At 40.6% G+C, this 27,103-nt stretch overlaps 1 protein-coding gene across 1 annotated transcript in view; it reads left to right on the forward strand.

Annotated features, from left to right (window-relative positions):
• CACNA1E (calcium voltage-gated channel subunit alpha1 E) overlaps positions 1–27,103 on the forward strand; it is a 377,710-nt gene that overhangs the window by 273,658 nt on the left and 76,949 nt on the right. The window contains exons 21-25 of the mRNA XM_070746282.1: positions 3,972–4,264; positions 8,771–8,942; positions 11,091–11,220; positions 16,439–16,498; positions 24,121–24,227. Coding sequence (XP_070602383.1) covers positions 3,972–4,264; positions 8,771–8,942; positions 11,091–11,220; positions 16,439–16,498; positions 24,121–24,227 — 762 coding nt within the window. The remainder of the gene's footprint in view (positions 1–3,971; positions 4,265–8,770; positions 8,943–11,090; positions 11,221–16,438; positions 16,499–24,120; positions 24,228–27,103) is intronic.

The raw sequence follows: 27,103 nt of genomic DNA on the forward strand, positions 1-27,103 counted from the left end.
CAGTAACTGAATTTAAACATGCCTGGGATAAACCTATATCCATCCTAAGATAAAATACAGGAAATAGTATAAGGGCAGATTAAATGGACCATGAGGTCTTTTTCTGCCGTCAATCTTCTATGTTTCCATTCATTAATATAAAAAAGACTATGCTAAGGCAAACATTGTATTTTCTGAGGTTCTGTATTGTTTTTTCTGACATGGTATTCCCTTTGAAAATCTGCCTTTGATGTACAACAGAATTGATCATCCCTACCAGAATTTTTGCTCCAGAGTATTTCTGGATGAGCCACATACCAGTACATCTAGTATTTGACAGAGAGGCACACCAGTTGACACTGTTTCTAATATGGAATCCTCTTATTTATTCCTGCCAGCTTTCAGTTCTAATTCTTAACTATAAGAATTATTTTAAAAAAATAAATACTATAAAAACAATTTAAGGAAAGCAGAATGGAAATTATAGCGCCAAGACTTGGGACAGAAGGGAGGGAAATGCCCACCTGAGACAGAGTTGAAGATGTTTCCAGATGAGAAAAGTCAATGAGATTGGAGAGCTTTTGTTAAAAGCTGCCATTTGTGACTGTACCCCAACTCTGAGAAAGGGCCAATGAAATTTCCCTTTGCAAAGTAATTAAATGGACCAGGGAATCTCATTCCTTCTACATGGATAGAGTTCTCGTTTCTCTTCATTTCTCTAAACACACTGAAGGATGTCAGACCTTCTAGGAAAACAGTGAATAGAAAGGGAAATTTTAATTGGCTTTACTTTCAATGTGGCTTTTCCTGAAAGCAAAATGCTTTCCTTTTAAAGGAAAATGCATACTACCCATATAAGCAAAGGAAATCAAGCAGACATCTTTGCGTTGTAAAACTGACTAGTATGAAATTAACTATGTCAAAAATAGGCATCTTTCCAGAAAATTAATGGATTTTACAGATCATTTTCTTCAAGTTTTGTTTTAACCCTGCTGTTCTGTTCGGGTCGTATGTGACCCGAAGCCAAGTTTGAGTCCCTGTAAAAAATTTTCCCTGCATATCTGAAACTTGAAATTTCATGACTTTTCATCATTTCAGGGGTTCTCTCTATGAGAATTTTTTTGGGGGGGTGGGGGGCTTAGTTTTTGCTGAGCAAAAAAAGTTCCTAATGTTATGTTCGGGTCACATACGACCCGGACCGAAAACACTTCATTTGAAGTGCTTATGTTTGGTCAATTTGAAAACTTTTTTCACTTGGAAAGTAGTCTGAACATTTCTGCACACAATGATATGAAAATTGAAATGAAAAAATTAATCCTTATTGGTTTATTTTGCACATAAATGTGCCGCCCCCCCCCGTTTTTGTGATTTTTTTTCAATTTATGGATAGTTTTGCTTGCAAAATCCATTCTATTTTACTGGAGTTGGTGTGGGATTGGTAGCTTGAACATTTCTGAATATAAGAAAAATATAAAGGAACTGAAAAAAATGATTCTTACTGGTTTTTTAACATCAGAAATAAGGCCTCCCCCCCCCCTCGGCTGCTTGCAATCATTTTCACTTTTTATTTTTTTATGCTCCAAATCCGAAATATTCTTTAAAATCTTAGGCATTCATTTACTCAATTTAACAATGCTGGTCATCAAAAAATATTTTTGGGGTGGTGGCTAATTGTTTTCTGGGCAAAAAAAAATCATAACTTAAAATCTGTTTCTGTTCGTATATGACAGGACCAAAAATATTTTTTTTAGGTACTTGAATTTAATCTTTTTGAAAACTTTTTCAACTGGAAAACTAGTTTGAACATTTATGAACATAATGATATGAAAATTGAACTGGAAAAATTGAGACTTATATTTTTATTTTGATCAAAAAGCCCCTCCCCCCATCCTTTCTGAATTTCGTGTCAATTTATATTTTTTAAGGCTACAAATCCCTAAGGAATTTTCCCCCAAAAGGTTTGATATACTAAATTGAACATTTCTGAACATGAGAAAAATATAAATGAACTGAAAAAAATGGTTCTTATTGGTTTATTTTTGCCACAAAAGGGCCACCCCCCCCCGGCCTTGCTGTGTGCCATTATTGTCACTGTTTATACATATTTGTCTATAAATATTTGGAATATCCTTTTGAAAATCAACCACATTGTAGCCAGATAACTAATTTTATGAAAGAAATCCATTTTACTAAAAAAAAGTATGTAAGTTTGAAATTAACAGCATAATTTTTATATAAATTGAAATAAATTTATATGCAAAATAAACCAATATGCATCAATTTTTCCAGTTCAATTTTCATATCATTATGTTCAGAAATGTTCAAGCTACAAATCCCACACCAACTTTAGCAAAATAGAATGCATTCTGCTAGCAAAACTATCCATAAAGTAAAGACTATTTCACAAAAACGGGGGGAGGCACATTTATGTGCAAAATAAACCAATAAGGATTAATTTTTTCAGTTCAATTTTCATATCATTGTGTGCAGTAATGTTCAAGCTACCAATCCCACACCAACTTTAGTAAAATAGAATGCATTTTGCAAGCAAAACTATCCATAAATGGAAAAAAAATCACAAAAACGGGGGGGGCGGCACATTTATGTGCAAAATAAACCAATAAGGATTAATTTTTTCATTTCAATTTTCATATCATTGTGTGCAGAAATGTTCAGACTACTTTCCAAGTGAAAAAAGTTTTCAAATTGACCAAACATAAGCACTTCAAATGAAGTGTTTTCTGTCCGGGTCGTATGTGACCCGAACATATCACTAGGAACTTTTTTCGAACAGCATACAAGGGTTAAGCCCGCTTAAGTGTATAATAATAGAATAGTGTATAATAATAGCATAGTGTATAATAATAGCATAGTGTATAATAATAGAATAGTGTATACTAATAGAATAGTGTATAGTGAATAACAGATTAGTGCAAGCAAACATGCAAGCCAAAATGTGTTGTTATACAGGGATCACATTGTTTAAGAGATTTATAGTAGACTCATGACCAGGCTTTGAACCATACTAGGCAAACAATGTGCAATTTTCAAACCTGGAAAAGAAGATATTAATGGTGGTGATAGAAAACTGGAAGAACAGAGCACTGGCTGCTTCAAAATAGATGAGTAGAATTCTTCCAAATACTGCTATCTAATAATTGCTTCATAGAGAGAACCTATCCTGTTTTCCAGAAAATAAGATGTACCCCGAAAGTAAGGCATGTCAGAGGTTTTGCAGAATTTGCTAATATAAGGCACCCCCCGAAAATAAGGCGTAGTCAAGTTTACATATGGTATAGTGGAAAACCATATGGTATCATTCAAAGCTGTTCATAGTGGTACCATAATAATGTGGCGTCCCCTGCTGGCCCCTTCCATCGCTTTGTACCATCCAGTACAGCAGACACAGTCTGCTGCTGTCTCACCGCCATTACAGTCTCCACTACAGTGAGTAGACTGTAGTTCCTCTGGTGGCCGGAAGCTGCAATAGCGGGAGTATACTGTTGTACCATATAAGTGCCGTCGTTTGTGTGTGTGGGTGCCATACTGACAGGTACCATACCGTAATCAGTGTACCGTATGGTACACTTTCTTTGGGGGTGTCAGCTTTTCTGCCTGTGAATTTGTCTTATTTGAGAAATATAAGGCACCCCCCGAAAATAAGGCGTAGCACAACTTAATATAAGACAGTGTCTTATTTTCGGGGAAACATGGTAATAAGACGCAAGCACTAAAAAAAACCAAGTTTTTTCCCCCTCAAAAGTGGATATTCTTTTTAACTGCTTGTAGCTTACAGCAAAAAAGCTTTTTTTTCCCCCTGCAGTGCTTAGGACGATCACATCTACAAATATCTGATATATCTTAAGTTATTTAAAATACTGTGATATCCTAGCTATTATTTTTACTCTTATTCTCCTCCCTTTGTTTTGGCTCACAAATACATACACTCTATCCCTTATAATGGCCCTCTGTTTTTTAAATTCTTTACCCAGGACCAGTGACGCAACAACAAATAATGCCGAGCTTCCCATGCCCGCCCAAGATCCAAGTCCCTCAGAAGGTCACCAGATGTTAGATAATAAAAGCAAGGAGGCCAGTCCAGTGAAACAAGATGGCAGCAGCCTAGAGACAAGTGAGCAAGCGCTTTTGGGTGACTTATCAATGGAGACAGAGAGGACAATCAGCAGGAGTGAACCTGATCTTTCATCAATCACTGCCAACATGGATAAAACAACAGAGAGCACTACCATCACGATTGATGTTCAAGACTCCACTGTGGTACAGAGTAAGTATCTATTTATTTTCTAATTTGATACCAAATGTCAACTTGTTAAAGGAAGATTCAGATCGCCATGCAGTATTTGTCAGCCCTTCTAGGCTGAGATGAAAATATCCCGCTCCATGTTCACATTTTGAAAGCTTTTAAAGCTCCAGAGAGCCTTCCCTTGATGTCAGGCCATCTTTATTTCTATTTTTATCCTTTGCACCTTTTCTTTAGGTGGGATTGTTCTATTGTTTTATAATTGTACTAACTATGGATGTTTCATCTGGTTTTATACTCTGTGCAACATACCAAGAGTCCCGGAATTGTAGTAGAGGAGAAATGTGGTCAAGAAATAAATTTAAAAAAAATTCCTCTGTTTCTTTGTGTGGAGTCGGGCCAAAGTGTCTTATAGATTTGTTGGTGCTTTCATAAAGAAGTGACTGAGAGTTTGACTGGAGTTATAGGGTTTTTATTGTGGTGTGACTTATGCTGGTACTATATTGTTGAAATAAGCATCAGCTACTATTCTCTGAACCAGATTCATTTATTAATTCTAGGGGGATATCATAAAAGTACATCTGAAATGATATGCAATCCCCTCCCAAATTCTTCTCTGCTTGGCTCCAAATACACTAGCTACCTTCCTTTCCTTACCAGTTAAATTGCAATAATGATTGTATTAATAGTTGATGGGATAGGAAATGATGCTCTTCTGTTGACCCAACATGTGGGCTATCCTTGGAAGGGACTGCAAATATCAGGGGAAGAAAGTTTTGTTAAGTGTCTTTTCCAGTGTTGCATTTAGGGCAACTCTTAGAAGGACTGTCTTTGTCATATGCTGCAAAATGTTCCAGTGTTAAGAAAAAGAACAGAAAGAAAGAAAGAAAGAAAGAAAGAAAGAAAGAAAGAAAGAAAGAAAGAAAGAAAGAAAGAAAGAAAGAAAGACTGGGCCCAGGGGTTGAAAAGGGATGAGAAGGTTAAAGTGCTGTATGAAAGTTGTGTCATTCAGCATAATGCCCCTTTTCAATCCCCGACGTTCCAACCTCTAGTTCCTGGAGAGAGGCGGTCCATCACCCTTTAAAGGATGCCCAAAGGAGCATGCACAGTTGTTTCTAATTGCCCATTTCCCCCCCATACCTGCCAAACCCCAGTGACCAAAGGGAGGCCTATACTGACATCTAAGTGCGCCGCACCCCCTAACCAATCCAGTCTGCACCGTCAGTGTGGAATAGGCAAAAAAACGGCCGCCTCTAAAGGGGAGGCCGCAAAAAAATCCTATTCGGCCCTGAAGCGACCTCCTTAGGACACACTGTTAATAGCAGAGGGTGGGCGGGTGTTCGCTTCCCAGGCAGCGAAAGCAAGGAGGAGGTCCGGTTCGGATCGCCCTTAAATAGGGCGATCCAGGACCGCCCACAACTACCAGCAGGCGGCGCGCCGACCTGGCATGCTGCCAGAAGCCGAACTTCCAGTTTCCTCAGAACCCGGAAGTTTGGGGCTCCGTGGAGCCGCCCGCAGCGTCCCCCTGCTCCGGGGGCAATTTCGGCTGGCGGTTTAAGCCGCCGGTCGGGCATTTGCCCCGGAAGCGGAGTAAAGACACTGAGACATATTGTGGATTAAATAAGGGTCATTTTATTAAATTAACATAAATTTAAATAACGTAACTTTAAATACGTAAATTTAAATATTTAAATTCAACATAAATAAGGACCTGCAGAGGCCAAAACTAACGGGGCGGAAATTCCTACCAGAAACTTCCTTGGCAACATTGGGCAAAAACTCCTTGCTGAACCAGGTGAAGGTAGCCACCTTCACCTGGATCCAAGCCACGCCCCTTCATCATGTGGGAGGAGTTCACCCTCCAATCCCCATGGGAAATTGGATCTGGTGATTCCCATGGACATCCTCTTTCCAATCCCCAACGTTGTTCCAACTCTAATTCCTGGAGAGAGGCGGTCCATCACCCTTTAAAGGATGCCCAAAGGAGCATGCGCAGTCGCTTCTAATTGCCCATTTCTGCCCCTAACCTGCCACGGAGGGGGGTCAGATCTCAATCTTGGCCCCCCCGACCCCCGCCCAGCCTCCTAAACCAATTCCTGGAGGCACCTCTGCAGGTCCGACAGGAAAATGGCATTCCCCTCATCTGATTTCATAAACACACACACATATATTTGTCACATGATTTTGCTGAATTTGAAAATTAAGGGAGACTAGGATAGATCTATTTCGGCCTTTTTCTGTCCTCATCAGCTGGCCATACCCTCACTGGGATTTGAACTCACAGCCTTGCTGAGTCACGGGAGGGATTAAATATTTTTCTGTCAAGTCTGCTGGTATAACCCATACAGAAGGAGGCATACTTCTTCCTATAGATAGATAGATAGATAGATAGATAGATGGATGGAAGATAGATGGATGGATGGAAGTGGGGAGGGAGGGAGAGAGAGGGAGAGGAATGTCAGGCTAGGACTAAAAATAATGTCTGGATAATTCCAAACTTCAATTAATTTTGATGCCTTAGATATAAGAGTTGTAAAAATAGAATACTCATTCCAGTAAGATAATTTCATAGCATTCAATCCAACTGCTTTCTCAATCTGACCCTTTGACAAAGGCTTTTCTGTGTCTTCACAATTAAAAACTCCGCATGAAATCTGGATATTGATTATACAAAAATATTACAAAAATAACTTTATCTATTTTGTTTTGCACCCTCTTATGCTCTCACCCCATCCTCCTCTCTTCTGATCTCCATCTAAATAGCTACATAGTCAGGTGTTGAGAATATAAAATAGAAATTAATGGCATGCTTTTAAATTATATCTTTAAACTGCAATTCCAGAGGTGTTGCATTTGCACTGCAGCAGCTGTGGAAATAAATAGTAGGGTTAGGTACATGCTATGATTTTCCTGCAATACTAAACAAGTATAGTATGTGCTAAAGGGCACACTGTTCTGAAAGTCTCCATTTTTATTTTTTAAAAGAGCCATGTTTCTAGCCCTTGCACTCAAATAGATGAAAAAAGATGGTGATTTACCAAGTGTTAACTTATCATACAATACATAGGATAAACCAGATATTCATATTAGTTTCTTCCATCTGGTCGGGGACGAATACAGAATTGTATGTTCTGCACATGTCTTAACCGGGCAACGTAACTACAAGATTACAAGGAGATGGGGGCAGCTATTTACTCCATAGCAGTGCTCCTTTCTCTTCCATTGAATTACAAGTACAAAAATAAGTTCTATGAAACAGTGACAGTTGAAGGTTAAAATATGCAAATTACAAGTTGCAGAATTTACTTTTCTTGGCCCATAATTTGAATTGCGAGTATGCAGGGTGTAATCTTTTCAAAACCTGTATGCACACATTCTTTCTACTTAGGACTGAACTTTTCAGTTTTTCAGCATGAATTACTTCTTCTTTTATGCAATGAGTCTTCTATCCCTATAAGACCGCTTATTTGTTTCATATTTATTCACATATGGATGGATGTGAATAGTATTGGGCACCAGGGGTGAGTTCTAACTTACCTTGCTGCTGCTTCCGTCGCACCATGTGGGTGTAAACATGTGCACATTGTGCTCCATATACTTGCGCCACCTGCAGCCCCATGCGCAGTGCTGAAAACCAGGCTTCTGTGCATGTGCAGAAACAAAGAAAAACAGATTCTGCACATGCGCATAAACCAGAAACAATATGATAGTGCCTATGCTGCCACCAATAGAGCAGTTCAACGAGTAGGGGGAAATTTCCACTACCGGTTCTAAAGCCCTACATGGCATGGGACCAGATTACCTCCGGAACCGCCTGCTACCTCACGAATCCCAGCGACCGATAAGGTCCCACAGAGTTGGCCTTTTCCAGGTCCCGTCGACTAAACAATGTCGTTTGGCGGGCCCCAGGGGAAGATCCTTGTCTGTGGCGGCCCCGGCCCTCTGGAACCAACTCCCCCCGGAGATTAGAACTGCCCCCACCCTCCCTGTCTTTCGTAAACTACTCAAGACTCATTTATGCCGCCAGTCATGGGGGAGTTAAGATATTCCTTCCCCCTAGGCTATTACAAGTTATGCATGGTATGTTTGTGTGTATGTTTGATTTTATTATAAGGGTTTTTAATTGTTTTATTAATTGGATTTCTACATGCTGTTTTTATCATTGTTAGCCGTCCCGAGTCTGCGGAGAGGGGCGGCATACAAATCCAATAAATAATAATAATAATAATAATAATAATAATAATAATAATAATAATAACAACAACAACAAATAAACAGTCTGAACTGGGAACAGCCCACCTCTGTTAGGCACTCTATCTGCTTTTGTCATTCCTCTCTTACCTTTAGAGAGATTTCTACCCCCTTCCCTTTCTCCTCTCTCTCTCTCTCTCTTTCTCTCTCTCTCTCTCTCTCTCTCTCTCTCTCTGGTGTTTAGTTCTTTTCTGTGTTCCGGAGGCCCTGCTATCAAATGCTCATTCACCGGATTCTTCTTCCTAGGAAAAGGACTAACAAGATTTGTTCATTTCACAGTTAGCAACAAGACAGATGGAGAGGCCAGTCCACTGAAGGAGGCAGAAACAAAGGAAGAGGAGGTGGTGGAGGCAGAGAAAAAGAATAAAAAGCGAAAAAAGGAGAAGAGCTCTGAGACAGGCAAACCAATGGTGCCCCACAGCTCCATGTTTATTTTCAGCACTACAAACCCGTGAGCTATATTTCATTAGCTTTCTTTCTTTCTGGAATTGCTTAATATATTGATCTATTTCAGAGAACTGTGGGGTTTTTTTTTTAAAAAAAGTGATCATATGTGCCAAACAGTTCAAAACTGTCATCGTTATATGTAATAAATAGAGATAAATAAATTTAAATAGGGTTATAGGAGAGTTGAAGGGAAGAGGGATAACTAAGATAGAACAGTTATGAGAAGGATGGGAGGCCAAGTAGAAATCGTATAGAATGGTGGTTGGGTAAAGGAAGATGGCTACAAATAAATGCAATATGCAAATATCTGAATGAAAGGGAGAATAAAGAAGCACTATTTAGGGAGGAGATAGAGAGGAAATAATAAGAGAAAAAAGTGAAGGTACCAAAGCGCAAGCAAGTAATATATATGTTAGTGCAGTCAGATGGGCATGTGACCCAAGGATTGACTAAATGGTGGCAGAGTGAATTACAAGTAGATGTGCAAGAGATGAAAAATATAGTGGAGAATATAAGGAAAATTAAGAAAGGGTTAGGGAAATGAGAACGAAAATATTACATAAGTGGTATCACACACCCATTCAACCTGCATATTTTCAGCAGAATGTTAAAAATACTTGTCGGCATGGGTGATAAAGGAGTGTTTATGCATATGCTTTGGGAATGCCCGGTAGTGCGGAACCTTTGGAAAAAAGTGCAAGTGGATATTAATAGGATGTTAAATATACGATGGACAATTACAAAGGAAATGGCAGTATTAGTTAAAAGCAATGTGACGGGAGAATTTAGAGAAATAAAACAAGCAGCGATAAAAAGCGCTCAGGCGGTAATAGTCTTGGGTTGGAAAGATGCGACAAAACCGACCATACAAATTTGGTACCGGTACATGGTGGATTATATTCAATTTGAGATTATGGACAAGAGGATGAACTCATTTAATGAATCTGATTTGCGACAACTGATGGGACGATGGGACAAGGTAAGACGATATATGGTTAACAGAATTCAAGACCAGGCTACAAGGAATAAATTGGAATCACTTTATAATATGTAAATAGATATATTGCTCTTGAGTTAAAATGGTATATATAAGAAATGCCCCCATTTTGGTGGAGGGGTTGAATCTTGTCTCGTGGTGGGTACCAATCACTGAGCATGTTGTATGTTGTGTGTGTGTTTTATATTCTATATTTTAAAATAAATTAAAAATATTTTTTTAAAAAATCATATGTGCCAAACAGGAAGTTCAGTAATGCCACAGGAAAATAGGTTGCCCCATTGCTACCCATTAGGGGCAGTGGTACTTTCAAATAATCTAACAACCGGTTCTCTACCCTAATGACTGGGTGGGTGTGGCCATGGTGGTCTCGTGGTGGGCACCAATCACTGAGCATGTTGTATGTTGTGTGTGTGTTTTATATTCTATATTTTAAAATAAATTAAAAATATTTTTTAAAAAAATCATATGTGCCAAACAGGAAGTTCAGTAATGCCACAGGAAAATAGGTTGCCCCATTGCTACCCATTAGGGGCAGTGGTACTTTCAAATAATCTAACAACCGGTTCTCTACCCTAATGACTGGGTGGGTGTGGCCATGGTGGCCATGGCCAGGGGTTTCAAAGGCAGCACTCGGCCTCCTGCATCCCCCTGAGAGCAAAAATGGGCCGAGGGGGAAGGAACACACCGCCCTCCCATGCCTCATTTTGGGCCTAGGGGGCCTCTATGCACTTACCTGGGAGCAAAAATGGGGCAAGTGGGAGGGGAGGGACGGAGCCAGCCAGTAATTTAACTACCAGTTTGCCCAAACTGGCCCCATACAGCTGAATTCCACCACTGATTAGAGTTATCTATTATGTACAGCAAACTCCAGGGTGCATAGAATTCAGTGGTAGGTGGCTACGGGTTCGCACTAGTTCGGTGTAGCGGCAGTGGTGCCCAGATATCATCAAAAACTTTCTGCACATGTGCAGAACTGTTTTGCATGGACCCATATGCTCCCGTTCCCGAATTGGTAGCAAAGGTAAGTGGAACCCAGTACTTGCTATAAGGTTAGAGAGATAGTACAACTATTGTATAAATGCCTCCGTTTTAAATTATCAGAATTCTGTTTAACGCTGTGGCCATTGCATGGGTTTGTGGTTTCTTTGACAGAATCCGAAGAGCTTGCCACTACGTTGTCAATCTGCGCTACTTTGAGATGTGTATCCTTCTTGTGATTGCAGCAAGCAGCATCGCCTTGGCAGCAGAGGATCCTGTCCTGACCAACTCAGAAAGAAATAAAGTAATTACTCAGTAATTACTTGACAATTCTGTTTGGCTCTGAGGTCTTTATACATCCGGAATTCATGTTTTTCATCTACTTTATAATTCACTGCAAAACTAAACACAGACTCAGAAAATATACATGTTTCATTTCTTGCTGGCTGTTTTGGATTTGATTGGGTCTTACATATTTGAATACTCCATTGCCTAGAGCAGTGTTTCCCAACCTTGGCAACTTGAAGATATTTTGACTTCCACTCCCAGAATTCCCCAGCCAGCAAATGCTGGCTGGGGAATTCTGGGAGTGGAAGTCCAGATATCTTCAAGTTACCAAGGTTGGGAAACACTGGCCTAGTCCCTCTAGGCCAGTGTTTCCCAACCGTGGCAACTTGAAGATATCTGGACTTCAACTCCCAGAAGAGAGGGAGAAGAGACTTTGTCCTATGTGAATTTGTTTAATTACAATGGGTAGGAGGAACAAAACATCCATTTTCCTAATCTGTATTTTTGAATATTTTAGATCACAACAGATTTTAGCACAAGATTCTACTAATTGTTTCATTTTGGTTCATAATAAGAAGGGTATACGGTTATTTAGTCAATGGTGAAGAATGATGTATTCCCCAGGATGTTATTTAATAGCTAGAGCTATTGAAATTGACAAACAATATTTCATAGTTGTTAAACTCAGGTGGAGGATTGGAAGAATCAAGCATGGAAGTGAAAAACATAGAAGGTGGTTGGCATTAAACAGGGACTGGGTTTCTGCTTGCTCACACTCTCAGGAAATGGTCCACTAACTATAATTAATATCTGAGAGTTTTATTTACTACACCTACTATCTTACAGGAAGCAGAATGCTGGCAGCCTGTGTGCTGAAGCTGCACACCAGGGCTGTCAGACTCAGGGCCCATGGGCTGAATTCAGCCACTGGGGTGCTTAGATCTGTCCCACCCTGGAAACAGTGAAGGATTGTCCCATGATGTGTCTGGCAGCAAAAATGGAGTTTGGGAGGGCAACATATGACCAGGGGTGGGCTACTGCCCGGACAGGGGGGGACGCAGTGGGGTAGCAAAAATGGAGCTCCACCCCAGAGCAGCCAATTTGTACTGAAAGATGTTGAAAGAAAATGCATAAACTACTCCCATAGTGTGGTAGTAAAATTTTTGGTAGCCCTTCACTGCATGTGACCCTTCATTTTTGGCAGCGATTATCTCCTGCAACCCTCTGCCAGTGAAAATAGAACTCGGGAAGGTTCTTCTGTTTTCGTTGATACAATACTTGGGTCACCACAGGTGCCCCCAACATGACTATCCTGGCCATATCCCCCCGAGCTCCAACACATCTTTCAGCTGGGGCGAGGGAGGCGTTTGCCCAGGTTCGCCTAGTGCACCAGTTGCGGCCCTATTTGGATCGGGAGTCACTGCTCACAGTCACTCATGCCTTCATCACCTCGAGGCTCGACTACTGTAACGCTCTCTACATGGGGCTACCTTTGAAGAGTGTTCAGAAACTTCAGATCGTGCAGAATGCAGCTGCGAGAGCAATCATGGGCTTCCCTAAATATGCCCATGTCACACCAACACTCCGCAGTCTGCATTGGTTGCCGATCAGTTTCCGGTCACAATTCAAAGTGTTGGTTATGACCTATAAAGCCCTTCATGGCACCGGGCCAGGTTATCTCTGGGACCGCCTTCTGCCGCACGAATCCCAGCGACCGATTAGGTCCCACAGAGTGGGCCTTCTCCGGGTCCCATCAACTAAACAATGTCGTTTGGCGGGACCCAGGGGAAGAGCCTTTTCTGTGGCGGCCCCGGCCCTCTGGAACCAACTCCCCCCAGAGATTAGAATAGCCCCTACCCTTCTTGCCTTTTGTAAGCTTCTTAAAACCCACCTCTGTCGTCAGGGCATGGGGGAACTGAGATATTCTTTCCCCCTAGGCTTCTACAATTTATGTATGGTATGTTTGTATGTATGATTGGTTTTAAAATAAGGGTTTTTAGCTGCTTTAGTATTGGATTGTCGCATGTTGTTTTTACCACTGTTGTTAGCTGCCCCGAGTCTACGGAGAGGGGCGGCATACAAATCCAATAAATAATAAATAGTAAATAGTAAATAGTAAATAGTAAATAGTAAATAGTAAATAGTAAATAGTAAATAGTAAATAGTAAATAGTAAATAGTAAATAGTAAATAATAAATAATAAATAATAAATAATAAATAATAAATAATAAATAATAAATAATAAATAATAAATAATAAATAATAAATAATAAATAATAAATAATAAATAATAAATAATAAATAATAAATAATAAATAATAAATAATAAATAATAAATAATAAATAATAAATAATAAATAATAAATAATAAATAATAAATAATAAATAATAAATAATAAATAATAAATAATAAATAATAAATAATAAATAATAAAAACTCTGATGCAGCCCTCGATGAAATCGAATTTGACACTTTTGCTCCACTCCTTTGGATAGAAGTGTATAAAATGACCCCCACTTTGCTCTTGAATCAGGAAAAAACAAGAACTTCGTAACCAAGAAATTCACTCAAACTATTCGGAAGAACACATTAAAAATTTATGGAAAGGGGAGAAAAAGAACTAAAAAAGCAAGAATAGGAAATGGAACTTAAAATGGGCAGGGGAGGGAAGCGTGGTTATTTATACTCTCTGTGCTGCAGGAGTTTAGAACATCTGACTTGCCTCATTTTACACATTGAATTGCCGAGGCCATTAATGCTTGCTCTTAGTTTCCAATCTCCAGTTTGATGAATGGATTTCTCTAGTCCCCAAAGGCCATAATTAGTTAACCAGTGTGAGTGGCAAATTAACTTGGAAGAGGTATGTTATTGTTATTGCCAGTTGTTTTATGTAGAAATTGGAAAGGCACAGCACCACTGACTTCTAAAATAGTGGCGTTTAGATTTTCTGTACCTAGATATGGGGAGAACCAGACTTTTTAAAACAGCTGAATTTCTCAAAGGATATGCGCATTGCTTGTGTAGGCTACACTTTCAGCAGTTCCAGCTAATGCCTGAGAGCTCCGCAGTAATAACGGCAGGATGGTGCCAAAGAGTGTGCCAGGACGTAGGTGGGAACATGCCTCTGAATCCCAAATGTTGGAACATGAGCAGGAGGGTGCAATGGCATTCAGATCCTGCTCGTGTGCTTTCTGCGAGCATCTTGCAAAATAGAGAACACTGGACTGTGTGATCTTTTAGTCTGGTTTAAGCAAATAACATCATTTTGCTGTTAGGGCAAAATGCCAGCGGCAGACAGAAAACAGAGCAGAGCAGACATAACAGAAAGTACACCAAACTTAAGGTACTGCCAGATTGTAGAAATTGTTGTCCCAATAAAGGAGAATATTTATAGCTCACGATTGAAATGAAAAGTCCTTGGTGCTCTCTGAGCTTGGTTGCTTTTTTGCAGACGTTTCGTTACCCAAATCTGACTGTCGCTGCAAGAAAGCTCGAAAGCTCAGTGAGTACTAAGGTCCCCTCAAATTATCATCCAATCAGACAGCTGAGGTTGCTAACTTCTATACAGGTTCTATGTGTCACGCTGAATATTACCAGCCCCAGAGACATTTAGTAATTAAAGGATTAACTGTATGTGCTTTATTAAGTTCCTCCTATTATGATGTAATATCCTGCCACATCTAACATCACTTCCTTCTTCTTCATGCTAAAACTCCATTCTCTATTCTAACCTCCATCATGTAAGACGTATTTGTTATGTTGTCCATTGAGACATGTTTATTTTTATACTTTTATAATAAAAAAAAGAAATCGTGTTTTGAACAAATGACTGGGCTTCCATCCATCGCCTCCACGGTGATTAAGGTTCTAATGGACTTTAATTATTTACAAACCGTGACACTATGGTGTTACTGTTTACATTTGATAATGTGGGTAGCAGATACAGTATTACTACTGCTCACTTTCTTGGTATAATCACCTCCAAGCAGTGAAGGGCTGCAAAAAGTTTTACTACCACGCTGTGGGTGTGGCTTATTTTGTGAGTGGGGCTTGCTGGCCATGTGACCAGGAGGGAGTGGCTTGATGATCATGTGACTGGGGGTGGCTTAAAGGTCATGTGACTGACTTAAAGGTGGCCGACTTGACATCACTCACATCAAGGGTTTGGGTTAGGGTTAGGGTGCCTGGTTTCTCTTTGCCTCAAAGAGATACAATTTCCCTATCTATTTACTATTACTGAATATCCAAAATATACTATTTGATTCTATGTATATATGCCATATATACACACATACACACATGCACGGGTCTTCTAAAATTATACACATTCAACCTCATTTACTGCGATAAGAGAAACATACCCAGAGCTTACCTGACCAAAACTTTTCTACCAGTTCTGCATACCTGACCATACCTGTAGGAGCCCATCACTGCCTCCAAGTATTTGTATTATTAAAACAGAAGAAAGCTAGGTTTCATTTTTTCCTCCCACTTTTTCCTCCCATTTTGAAAAATCTTATTGCCGCCAGCCTCTCCTTGTTTCAGTTATGAACTAAGGAATTTCAGGTAGCCTTAGCCTGCATTCCATGCAGGGGTAGGTTGTAACTTACCTAGCTGCTGGTTCGCTTCCTCCTGTGCCGCATGGGCATGCCAGAAACCAAGCTTCTGCTCATGCGCTGAAGCAAAAAACAAGATGGTGGCGCCTATGGCACCACCATTAGAGCCAGTTCAGGGGCATAGCCAACCTGCAATCACTCCTGATTCAGTGAGCAGGGGGAAATTCCCGCTACCGGTTCTAAAGAACCAGTCCAAACCGGGAGCAACCTACCTCTGATTCCATGGCAGAGAAATGACATGGAGGAGATATTTCTAATGAATTGCATTCTGAACACTATTCATTTCAAAAGTCATAATGTGATACGTGTTTAACATATGTGTTATTAATGAGAATAAGTCCTTTCAAAACAAAACAGTTAAAAGTGCTAAACCCATTTGCTAGGTCACGTTAAAGACATTGGTTTTAGTACTCTGTTACATCTAAAAAGGAAGGTTTTCACTCATCTGACTTGTAATTTTATAGCTAAGTTCTTAAAATTTAACATCCCTTGCCATTGTTTAAAGTTCAAAATAAGATTGTTTTATACTTATTTATTTAATTAAATGCCTCCAAATTTATTCTGCAATTTGACAATACTTTCTAATTCCACATTGTTCCATTGTTTCAATTATGCAGGTCCTGAGGTATTTTGACTATGTTTTCACTGGAGTCTTCACCTTTGAGATGGTTATTAAGGTAAGTTGCCGCAAAGAAGAAGGAGTCAACCTATTCTCCAAAGCACCTGAGGACAGAATAAGAAACAATGGGTAGAAACTAAACAAGGAGAGAAGTAACTTAGAACTAAGGAGAAATTTCCTGACAGCCAGAACAGTTGAATAGCTTGCCTCCAGAAGTTGTGAATGCCCCAACACTGGAAGTTTTTAAGCATAGAAATATAGATGAAACATAGGTTTTTAAGCATAGAAAGCAGATGTTGGATAACCATCTATCAGAAGTAGTGTAGGGTTTCCTGCCCAAGCAAGGGGTTCCAACTCTGTTGTTATTGTCTATTATTATTATTATTATTATTATTATTATTATTATTATTATTATTATTATTATTATTATTATTATGTCAGTACAACACAGCAAACGAGATCACTATGCTGGATTTCGTATTTCATCACCAGTCAGGCGCTTCCCAAGCACCTAGGACTGCGTGGTGTAGCGGCGAATTATGTTTGCCGATCCCAGTAAAGCGGCCTTTTGCAATTGACAGATGGAGATTTTGTCAATTCCGATGGTTTTCAAATGTCCACTGAGATCCTTTGGTACTGCACCCAGTGTGCCAAGTACCACTGGGACCACCTTCACTGGCTTATGCCAGAGTCGTTGCAGCTCGATTTTTAGATCTTCGTACTTCACTAATTTCTCTAGCTGCTTCTCCTCAATTCTGCTGTCTCCTGGGATTGCGATGTCGATGATCCATACTTTCTTTTTCTCCACGATCACGATATCTGGTGTGTTATGCTTCAGAATTCGGTCAGTCTGAAGTTGGAAGTCCCACAGTAGTTTTGCTTGCTCATTTTTGACCACTTTTTGGGGCTTATGATCCCACCAGTTCTTTGCCACTGGTAAATGGTAGTTCCGGCACAAGTTCCAGTGGATCATCTGTGCCACAGCATCATGTCTATGCTTGTAGTCAGTCTGTGCGATCTTTTTGCAGAAGCAAAAAGATCGCACAGACTGACTTTTTAAAAATTATTAATTATTATTAATTATTATTAATTATTATTAATTATTATTAATTATTATTAATTATTATTCATTATTATTCATTATTATTCATTATTATTCATTATTATTCATTATTATTCATTATTATTCATTATTATTCATTATTATTCATTATTATTCATTATTATTCATTATTATTCATTATTATTCATTATGTGCGAAGGGAACTGTTTTCTTGAGCAACTGGAAGATAGTGGACAGCTTCATATTCATAGAGCTTTATAATCTCTTTTCAAGAAAATGGATCTTCCAAATAAATTCTCTAGAATGGCTAGATTAATTAAGATCCAACATTTCTGAAAGCAATTTCTCCTTTGACAATTTTCTTCCTTCAGTGCCTTGTAGTTAAAGTCATGCTTGAATTTTTCTTAGACCGCCACTTGCTGGACCCTGAAAGGTTTTTGCAGGATGGTTACTATATATTTTAATACATGATTTAATATATGATTAAATATTTTTAAAACTTAAATATACAAAGGAGCTCTGATCTTTTAGGAAGTTGGTTGGGATGGTGCTTACGACTTATTACAACTTCTTCAACAAAATGCTGTAGGAATTCATTATCTCTGGAAGAGAGTTTAGAAAAGTTGCACTAGAAAGTTCTCTGTCTTGCTGGGAAATTTTGTGATTGCAATAAAGAGCCGGGGTGGCGCAGCAGGTAGAGTGCTGTACTGCAGGCCACTGAAGCTGACTGTAGATCTGAAGGTCAGTGGTTCAAATCTCATCACCGGCTCAAGGTTGACTCAGCCTTCCATCCTTCCGAGGTGGGTAAAATGAGGAGCCGGATTGTGGGGGCAATAGCCTTGCTCTGTTAAAAAGTGCTATTGCTAACATGTTGTAAGCCGCCCTGAGTCTAAGGAGAAGGGCGGCATAAAAATCAAACAAACAAACAAATCAATCAATCAATCAATCAAGTAATGTCAAAAAAAATTCATTCTACAATTTGGCTAACCCCTTTTCTTCAGCTTGTCTTTCCTTGGTTCTGATTCTCTCCTTCATCTGTTCCAGTTCTTTGTACTTGTATGTCAGAAAATTATGCACAAAATCCACACCAAGGTATTACAGAGTGCTGCAAATTACAACAATGACAACAATAATAATGATAATAAAAGCTTTGTATTAAAAAGGTAGAATTATCCAAGACCAAGCTAATTTTTTTCAGCAGTTAACCAAGTCTGCTAACAACATTAAATATGGCAGTAGCAGTAGCTGTAATGTTAGTGCAATCTCAGTTTATAATGACAAACACAGTAACTTCCTCTTTGTGGGTGGTGAGTGTTGGCCTCTATAGGAACAGAATATAAAACAGTTTCTTAAGCCAAAAGAGAAAATTGGACTTTTTTTAGCAGAACTTTTTGCACGTCCCTATCACTTCTCAAATGTCACTCCTACTGAACAGGGTTTCTAAAAGAAGATACAGTGTTAGGAAGCAAAATTCTCCTTCTGATTCCCCCCCCCAAAGAAATTATAATAGAACTGAAAGGTACTGAGCTTTTTTAGTTCTATAAAGGTTTCTTATTTAAGACACCATTGTATTCTGTTAATTTGTGTTATTTAAGTTACCTTTCACTTTTTCTTCAGGGTCTAAAGGCAGAAAGTACCCAGCACTTTCTCCCCTAGTTTTTGATCAAAACAATCCAGTGAGGTTAGCTGAGCAAAAAGATAGTTACTGAGCTAAAAGAATCACCTTTAGACCTTTTTTAGACTTGCACCTGAGTCTTGGTTCACCGTGTGAACCAATTCACACAGTACTTATATTGGTCAAGTACAGTAATAGATTTTATACAGTGTAAAAAAGACTTCCGTGGGACAACAAAGAGGCTTCATTTTCAGTAGCTGATGGTTGGTAATTGCGTTGGATGCGGAATAACATATGGACACGAGAGCTGGGTAATAAGGGTCACTTTATTAAATATAACTATAGAAGACCTGCAGAAGTCACTAAATGGGGTGGAAATTCCTATGTGTAACATACTTGGGTAACTAAATGGGCAACTAAATGGGCGTAACTCCAGCCAGGGTAGTGTGAGGCTTACGCCCAGCCCTGAAAGCCATGGCTTGAGCATGTTGGAGGACTCACCCCCATGACCCGGAACCGGAAATGACATAAGTGAGCCCCAAACGCACCACCCCGGTCATATAGGCAGCATGAGTTTATTTATTTATTTATTTAGATTTGTATGCCGCCCCTCTCCGCAGACTCGGGGCGGAGTTGTGGCAAGGGGCAGCCGATCATCTTCCAAAAGATGCCCAATGAAGAACACACAGTTGCTACTGCTACCCTTTTCCATCCCATTACTGTCAAACAGTGACCAAGAAGAAATTAGTCAATTGATACATGCCGACCTAATTAACCCCCAGACACCCCATGTAACCAAAATACACTTCTCCGTCTTCCAGGGTGGAGTAGGCGAAAAAACAATGTAGATTCAATTGTGCTGAGATTGCAAAAAATTCCTACTCTGCCCCCAGGTAGGCGACCTTTAAGCACTCTAGATTGAGTGGAGGGTGGGTGGGTGTCTGCACTTGATAGCAGCCAGGCCGAAGAAAGGAAGAGCAGGGCAGCTTGCAGGTCTCTTTAAAAAGGCCGCTCGCTAAGCCCAGTCACTTCCGACCACGTGACCGGCGCTGAGCATTCAGGGAGCATTCTCCCAGCAACCCGGAACTCAGTGCCGTGTTGATCCAGCACAAATGCAAATGTCGGGCCCATACTGAGGGCGCGTGGCCAGGGCCGCCGATAGACCGGTATTACTGGGAGTGGCGTCACGGGCCCGGGCCAAGGGGGGGCCCGGTGCCCGCCAAATCTCCCCAACCCCGATTGAGACAAACTCTGCCTCTGCGGAGCTTCTTTGACCGTGGCCCGCACCTTCTTCCCACCCCCGCGAGGAAAGAAGGCAGGGAGGCCGGCAGACAGGATGATGGAAACTCATTCTTACACGCGCGTTCCCTCACCTCAACGGAGATATTTATAATATATACCGGTATGTGTGCGTTGGATCAATTCACATCCAACCCACACCAACTTAATTCGGACAAAGAAGCTCCAGACTGACCTCCACCCCACCCACCCCGGCTGGGATTCCCCAAGGACACTCGGGCATGCAAGACAACAAAAGAGCCAGGGCTTGCACGACCGGTGGGGGGACTCCCTTCCGAAGCTCCCAGGGGATCCCCTTCCCTCCCACGGCCGGGAGGGGAACGAAGAAGGGGGAAGCGAAGAGAGAAGGCTGGCAGGCGCCGGTTTTTGTATGGCCCAAACGAGTCGCCTCTCTCTCCGTCTCTCCCCGCCCGGCCGCAGATAAAGGAGCCGCTCGGCGCCATCCTGCAAGGCGCAGGGAAGGTGGAAAGGGTGGGAGGTGGTCAGATCTCTCCCCCCGGGGCAGGGGAGGGAAAGTGGGGGCGAGGCAAGAGAGAGGGGGGAGGCCGGAAGGAGGGGAGAAAGCGGGGAGGCTTGGCCGCCGGGCAGCTGAAAAGGAAGAAGCCGGTTTTGGAGCTGCCCCCTTAAAACGCGAAGCGCGGAGCCGGTGCAGGCACCATGGCTCCGTCTTGCAGGAGGTGGCTCGCCAACGAGGGAAGCAAGCATCTGCTCATGACGGCCAGCAATGCTGCTGATAGCAACCACCCGATTGCTGGGAAGGCGTCTCAAAAGCCTCCTGAGAGGGTTTGAAGCAGGGGCTGGAAGATTGCCCCCCCCCCCGCATTTTGAAAGGGAGAATCCAGCAGTCAAAAGAGATGAGAGCTGATCATTGTGAGTGCTGAGACAGTGGGAGGAGTTGTAAAACTTCGGAGAGATGGGTGGGGGTTTGGTAGAGGGAGGACGAAGCTTCGGAGAGGGAGGATGAAAAGGCAGGAGGGGCTGGTGTCGAGTGCCTGGCAGCACGTCTCTTCCCCCCCCCCCCCCCGTTTCCCTCCAACATGACCGACCGACTCCCCCCCCGGTTTTGGAGCCATTGGGATCTGTTCCGGGACGATCCTTCCTTTATTTCTTTATTGGCCAAGTATGATTGGATACACAAGGGAGGAGAGATAAACATATGAGAGAGTGAAGGGGAGACAGAGGGAGAGGATGCAGGAATGAAGAGACCTGGAAGGAGAGAAGGAGAGAGAAAGAAAAGAGAGAAATGGAGGGAGGATGAAGGAAGAATGAAATGAATGGAGGGAAAGAGGGTGGAAGAACCTTTGGGGGTAATTTCTTTCTCTCTCAACATTCAAATAATACAATGCACCATCTAATTTTCCATGAATAAAATGCTGTATTTTCTTAGTAACTAATATCAATCATCCCAAAAGTTGCAAAAGGTTTTTTTCTAATTTTGTCATCCAGTTACATACATTTTCTTTTAGTTAAATTCCCTCCTTAATGTTCCTTCAAAAAATATTTCTAACTTATTAACCAGTATGCCAAAGTGCTAAATTCAATTCCATTTATGCATTAATCCAAATCAGTATCACCTACTGCATATCGTATTATAATCAATACTTCTAACTTTATTAAAACAGATCAGCAATTCCTAAATTCATATATCTAAATAGAAAAATAGAAGTTAAAAAAGAGCAAACAAAACAATACTCTAAGCTTAATCAACCCTTCTCAAACTCCAATTTCTTCAATCTGAGCAGAACTTTGAACCAAACCCTTTTTTTTATTTTTTGTATCCCCTTTTAATCCCCTTTTCCATTTTATTCTTTCTATTCTTCCTTCTAGGAAGAAAGGATTTTGTTAGAAAAATAAAGGGGTTATTGGATCAAACTTTGGACACTTGACAAGTTAGTTATGATGGTGGCCATGTCCCAGGGTTATGTCAACATCTTTTGGGATGTTCAAGCAGCTGCAAGGATTAACTTAACGACTGTGGCAAGAAAGGTGGTAAAGTGAGGCAGAACTCACTTAATAATTGTCTTACTCAGGAGATAGAAACATTGGCCTCATTGGTTCATTTACTGATGGTTCAAAGTCGCAACGGCCCTGAATAAAGTGACATGGCCCTTTTTAACACTTAGCACCTTCGCAGCAGCCCGATGATCGGAGGATCAAAACTTTGCTGCCGTTTCATTTTTATGACCGTTGCTGTGTGTCCTGAGGTCACGTGACCCCCTTTTGTTTCTAACCGATCCACGCCCAGGCATGGAAATGTGCCGTTCAGACATTATACTTTTCTGCTCACACCGAAAAAAAATTAGAGGGAACACTGCTTGAAGATATCTGGCTGGGGAATTCTGGGAGTTGAAGTCCAGATATCTTCAGGTTGCCAAGGTTGGGAAACACTGGCCTATGGGACCGCCGTAAAGCGGGAAATGATCCCCGGGGGATGGAGTGGCTCGGTGACTTAAAGTAGTTTTAAAATGGCGGGGGGGGGCAGACACTTAGGCTGTATGGGGCCCCAAAATTCCTGATGGCGGCCCTGCGCGTGGCATCTCAATTAGCTGAACAGATTTCATTTCCATTTTGATAATCACATCTTATAATCAGTTATAAATAGTTTTGTATGAATTTGCCCCAGTCTGCTTTTTGGTTTTGTCATATAACTAGAAGGAATTGCTAGCTCTCACTTCTTGGGCACATATTTAGCTTAAGGTAGTTAGGTAAATTTTAGCATCACAACAGACACCCAAACTAATGTTCTTATTCCTTTTATCCTGCTGCTTATGTCAGAATGATATGAAAGCAGGGCCATCCAAACTCATTCCTTTTTTTAGGCCTGCATGCAATGTTGTAACACATATAAATAAAGAACTGTGATTTGTGTTACAGTGCCCCAGTTTCAGTTTGGTCAATCTGACATGCCCTCTTCTGGCAATATTCCTGCTGATTCAACCGTACTATAATGCAAAACAAATTTGACAGAATTAACTTTCTAAGCATGGTACTTTTTTATTTCCTAATTTTAAAATGAAACGATAAGTAATTTTATTGCTATGTCCATCTCTCACAACCCAGACCCCAGTAACTGAAAATACCTCTTAAGCCTTAATTGAATTATCTTTGTCCATATGTATTTGAATATAGGCTTACTGCTGCCTCAGTAATGGGATTTGAATGTGAAGAGCTCATAATCAAATATTGCAGCTTAGGTTATTCTATTCTTATGAGTATGAAGTATAAGAACCGCCTTCTGCCACACGAATCCCAGCGACCGGTTAGATCCCACAGAATGGGCCTTCTTCGGGTTCCGTCGACTAAACAATGTCGTCTGGCGGGACCCAGGGGAAGAGCCTTCTCTGTGGTGGCTCCAAACTTCTGGAACCAGCTCCCCCAAGAGATTAGGATTGCCCCCACCCACCTTGCCTTTTGGAAACTCCTTAAAACCCACCTCTGCCGTCAGGCATGGGGGAATTGAAACATCTCCCCCTTGCCCATGTAGTTTTTGTGTATGATTCGATTGTGTGCTTGTTTTTTATATATTGGGGCTTCTTTTTTTGGATTTTTTAACCTAAAACTGTAATTTAGATTGCTAAATATTAGATTTGTTACTATGTATTGTTTTTTACCATTGTTGTGAGCCGCCCCAAGTCTGCGGAGAGGGGCAGCATATAAATCCAATAAATCTAATCTAATCTAACTCACCCTCACCTTTCTTTAGATGATTGATCAGGGATTAATACTGCAAGATGGCTCTTATTTTCGGGATCTTTGGAACATCCTGGATTTCATTGTGGTTGTTGGAGCACTGATGGCCTTTGCCTTGGCGTAAGTACTTGCATTTTTGACTGGGTTCAGATCATTTTACATACATGAAAAGCATGCCACCAATGCTCATACTCTCATTGGCTGCTACTTCAAAAAACATCATATCACTTAAAATAGCATGCTTGATTCCCTTGATGGTTTAGCCTTCGATCACAGACAATTTTATAATGCTTAAATATGAGGAGATATATTTTATGTGATTAAAATAATTCTAACTGAAGGGGTGGATGGTAAGAAGGCACAACTGCAGACAAAGTAGTGCAGATATATGAAGAAAATATTAATCTTGATTGACCCAGAATTTTACCTAATTTCTAGATTTATTGTGTCTAAATTAAGATGAGTACAGCTGAACATAGAATGTGAGCCTTAAAATCATACAATTCATTCAGTTTACAATACAACAACACAGAATACACACAAATTCCGGGGTTTTTTTTAGGGTTATCACACTTTTAAAATGCTTATTATATTTTTCTGGGTCTTCATATTACTGGTTTGGAGTAGAGGTTTGGGTGTTCCATTTGCCATTACCAATTTTTTTGAGGGGACAGTGGATAGTCTTAAGATGTTGAAAAGGGCACCCTTCTCACTCCTTAAGAGAAGGCACTGTTCTCACTCCATTTTTGCGAGACTGACTCATCTCACAAGAGATAAAGAAAAGGAAAATTTAAAGAAGAGAAACCTATAAATCACATTTTAATATTAATTCTGTATGCAGTATTCTGTGAGGTAAGTATTCAACTACTCTGACAAGTAGGTTAAACTAAAAAAAAGTTTAAAATGTTTAAACTTTCTGAAAAACCTTGCCAAGAATACTGCATGGACTTGTCATGGCAATCTTGAAGAATCGAACAATATTGAACAGAAAGCGGGGGGAGGGAAATCCAAAGACAGTGATACAGTGATACCTCATCTTATGAACTTAATTGGTTCCGTGACAAGGTTTATAAGGTGAAAAGTTTGTAAGACGAAACAATGTTTCCCATAGGAATCAATGGAAAAGTGATTAATGCGTGCAAGCCCAAAACTCACCCCTTTTGCCAGCCGAAGCGCCCGTTTTTGCACTGCTGGGATTCCCCTGAGGCTCCCCTCCGTGGGAAACCCCACTTCTGGACTTCTGTGTTTTTGTAATGCTGCAGGGAAATCCCAGCAGGGGAATCCCAGCAGCCCAAAAATGGGTGCTTTGCTGGCAACGGAAGTCCAGAGGTGGGGTTTCCCAGTGAGGGGAGCCTCAGCGAAATTGCAGCATCACAAAAACACGGAAGTCCTCGAAACCCCACCTCCGGACTTCCATGTTTTTGTGATGCTGGGATTTCACTGAGGCTCCCCTCGCCGGGAAACCCCACCTCCGGACTTCCATTGCCAGCGAAGCACCCGTTTTTGTGCTGCTGGGATTCCCCTGCAGAATTGCAAAAGCACAGAAGTCTGGAGGTGGTGTTTCCCATGGAGGGGAGCCTCAGGGGAATCCCAGCAGCACAAAAACGGGCACTTCGCTGGCAACAGAAGTCTGGAGGCAGGGCATCCAAGTGGCGGCAGCTTGGGTTTGTAAGGTGAAAATAGTTTGGAAGAAGAGGCAAAAAAATCTTAAACCCGGGTTTGTATCTCGAAAAGTTTGCATGACGAGGGGTTTGTAAGATGAGGTATCACTGTATTATTAAAATATTCCTCAGGCTCCATGTTTTACACAGCTTAAAGAATATCTCAGGAAAAAATAATTATCTCATGGGATTTGAAAGAAAGGAACTATCTTCATACACGATCTGATACATTCATAAAAGACCAAGGTTGTCATCAAGCTTGTAAAAAAATGCGAAAGATATTGGTTTTAAACACACAAAAATAAAAGAAGTACAAAATTATCAGAGTTTTGGCCTACAGTAATTAATAATTTCTTAGAGATAAATTGACCCCTGAACTAAAACTCTCTGTCTCTTTTCCCTAGCCTTTGGGAATAAGTACAAATATTTATCAGAATTATTCAAAAAACCTGGCAGCCATTTCTTTCTTGGTTTCTCTGGAGTTGTGCCTCTGGTTTTAAAAGAACCAGTCAATCTAAATAACTTCCTATCGTCTTTGTTTCTGGTGTTCAGATTCACTACCAAATTCTTCAAAAAATGTTCTAGCTTCATGGCTTATTTTCAAAAATCCCCTAGGATTGACATTTCGTAAGACCTGGAGAATTCTATGTTGTGATCCATGAACCTTCCCATAGAAGCTAGTGCTTTGGGTACCTTGAGTGAAAACCACAGAAACTAAACAACTTCAAATCCAGAGATCTAAATTGGAGAGTATTATAAAGTATATAATAAAACCCTGATCAGGGTCAGTTTGGATCAAAGACGTTACTTGAACATTTCCCCCCAGAGCCACTGTCTTTCAAGGGTTTCCACGTGTGTTAATTACTCTTGTCTGCAAATCTGAGCTACTACTATGCCGTGTAGTTTGAACAAATGGTAACCAGCATGTTTCCCGTTGACTGCCCTGCATTCAAATTCATAATTGCACCAAGGTGCCTAAAATAATTTTCCACTTGGAAAGATGCTAAGGACTGTTTCACCTGTCACTTGGGGCCAAATTGAACTTAATTAGAGAGATTAGGGTTTCCTGCAGTTGTTGTTTGTTTATTTTTACTAATTAATGCTGCCAAGTAGCAACTGCTGCTTTGAAAATCAAGGCAGAACAGCCAGTCACTCCTCATGATGAATGCATGTGTACATCTGAGCTTGTTAAGCACATGTTTGTCACCATCACATTAAGCATTTTAAACATGTATATCACAACAAAAAATATAATATCTGAAATGACTCTTGTTAACTAAGCTGCAAATGAGAGAAGGAAGGTGGGTTCTGGGGTGGAAAAATGAATGGGATGCC

The sequence above is a fragment of the Erythrolamprus reginae genome, chromosome 3 (genome assembly GCF_031021105.1).
Source record: "Erythrolamprus reginae isolate rEryReg1 chromosome 3, rEryReg1.hap1, whole genome shotgun sequence".
NCBI lineage: Eukaryota > Metazoa > Chordata > Lepidosauria > Squamata > Dipsadidae > Erythrolamprus > Erythrolamprus reginae.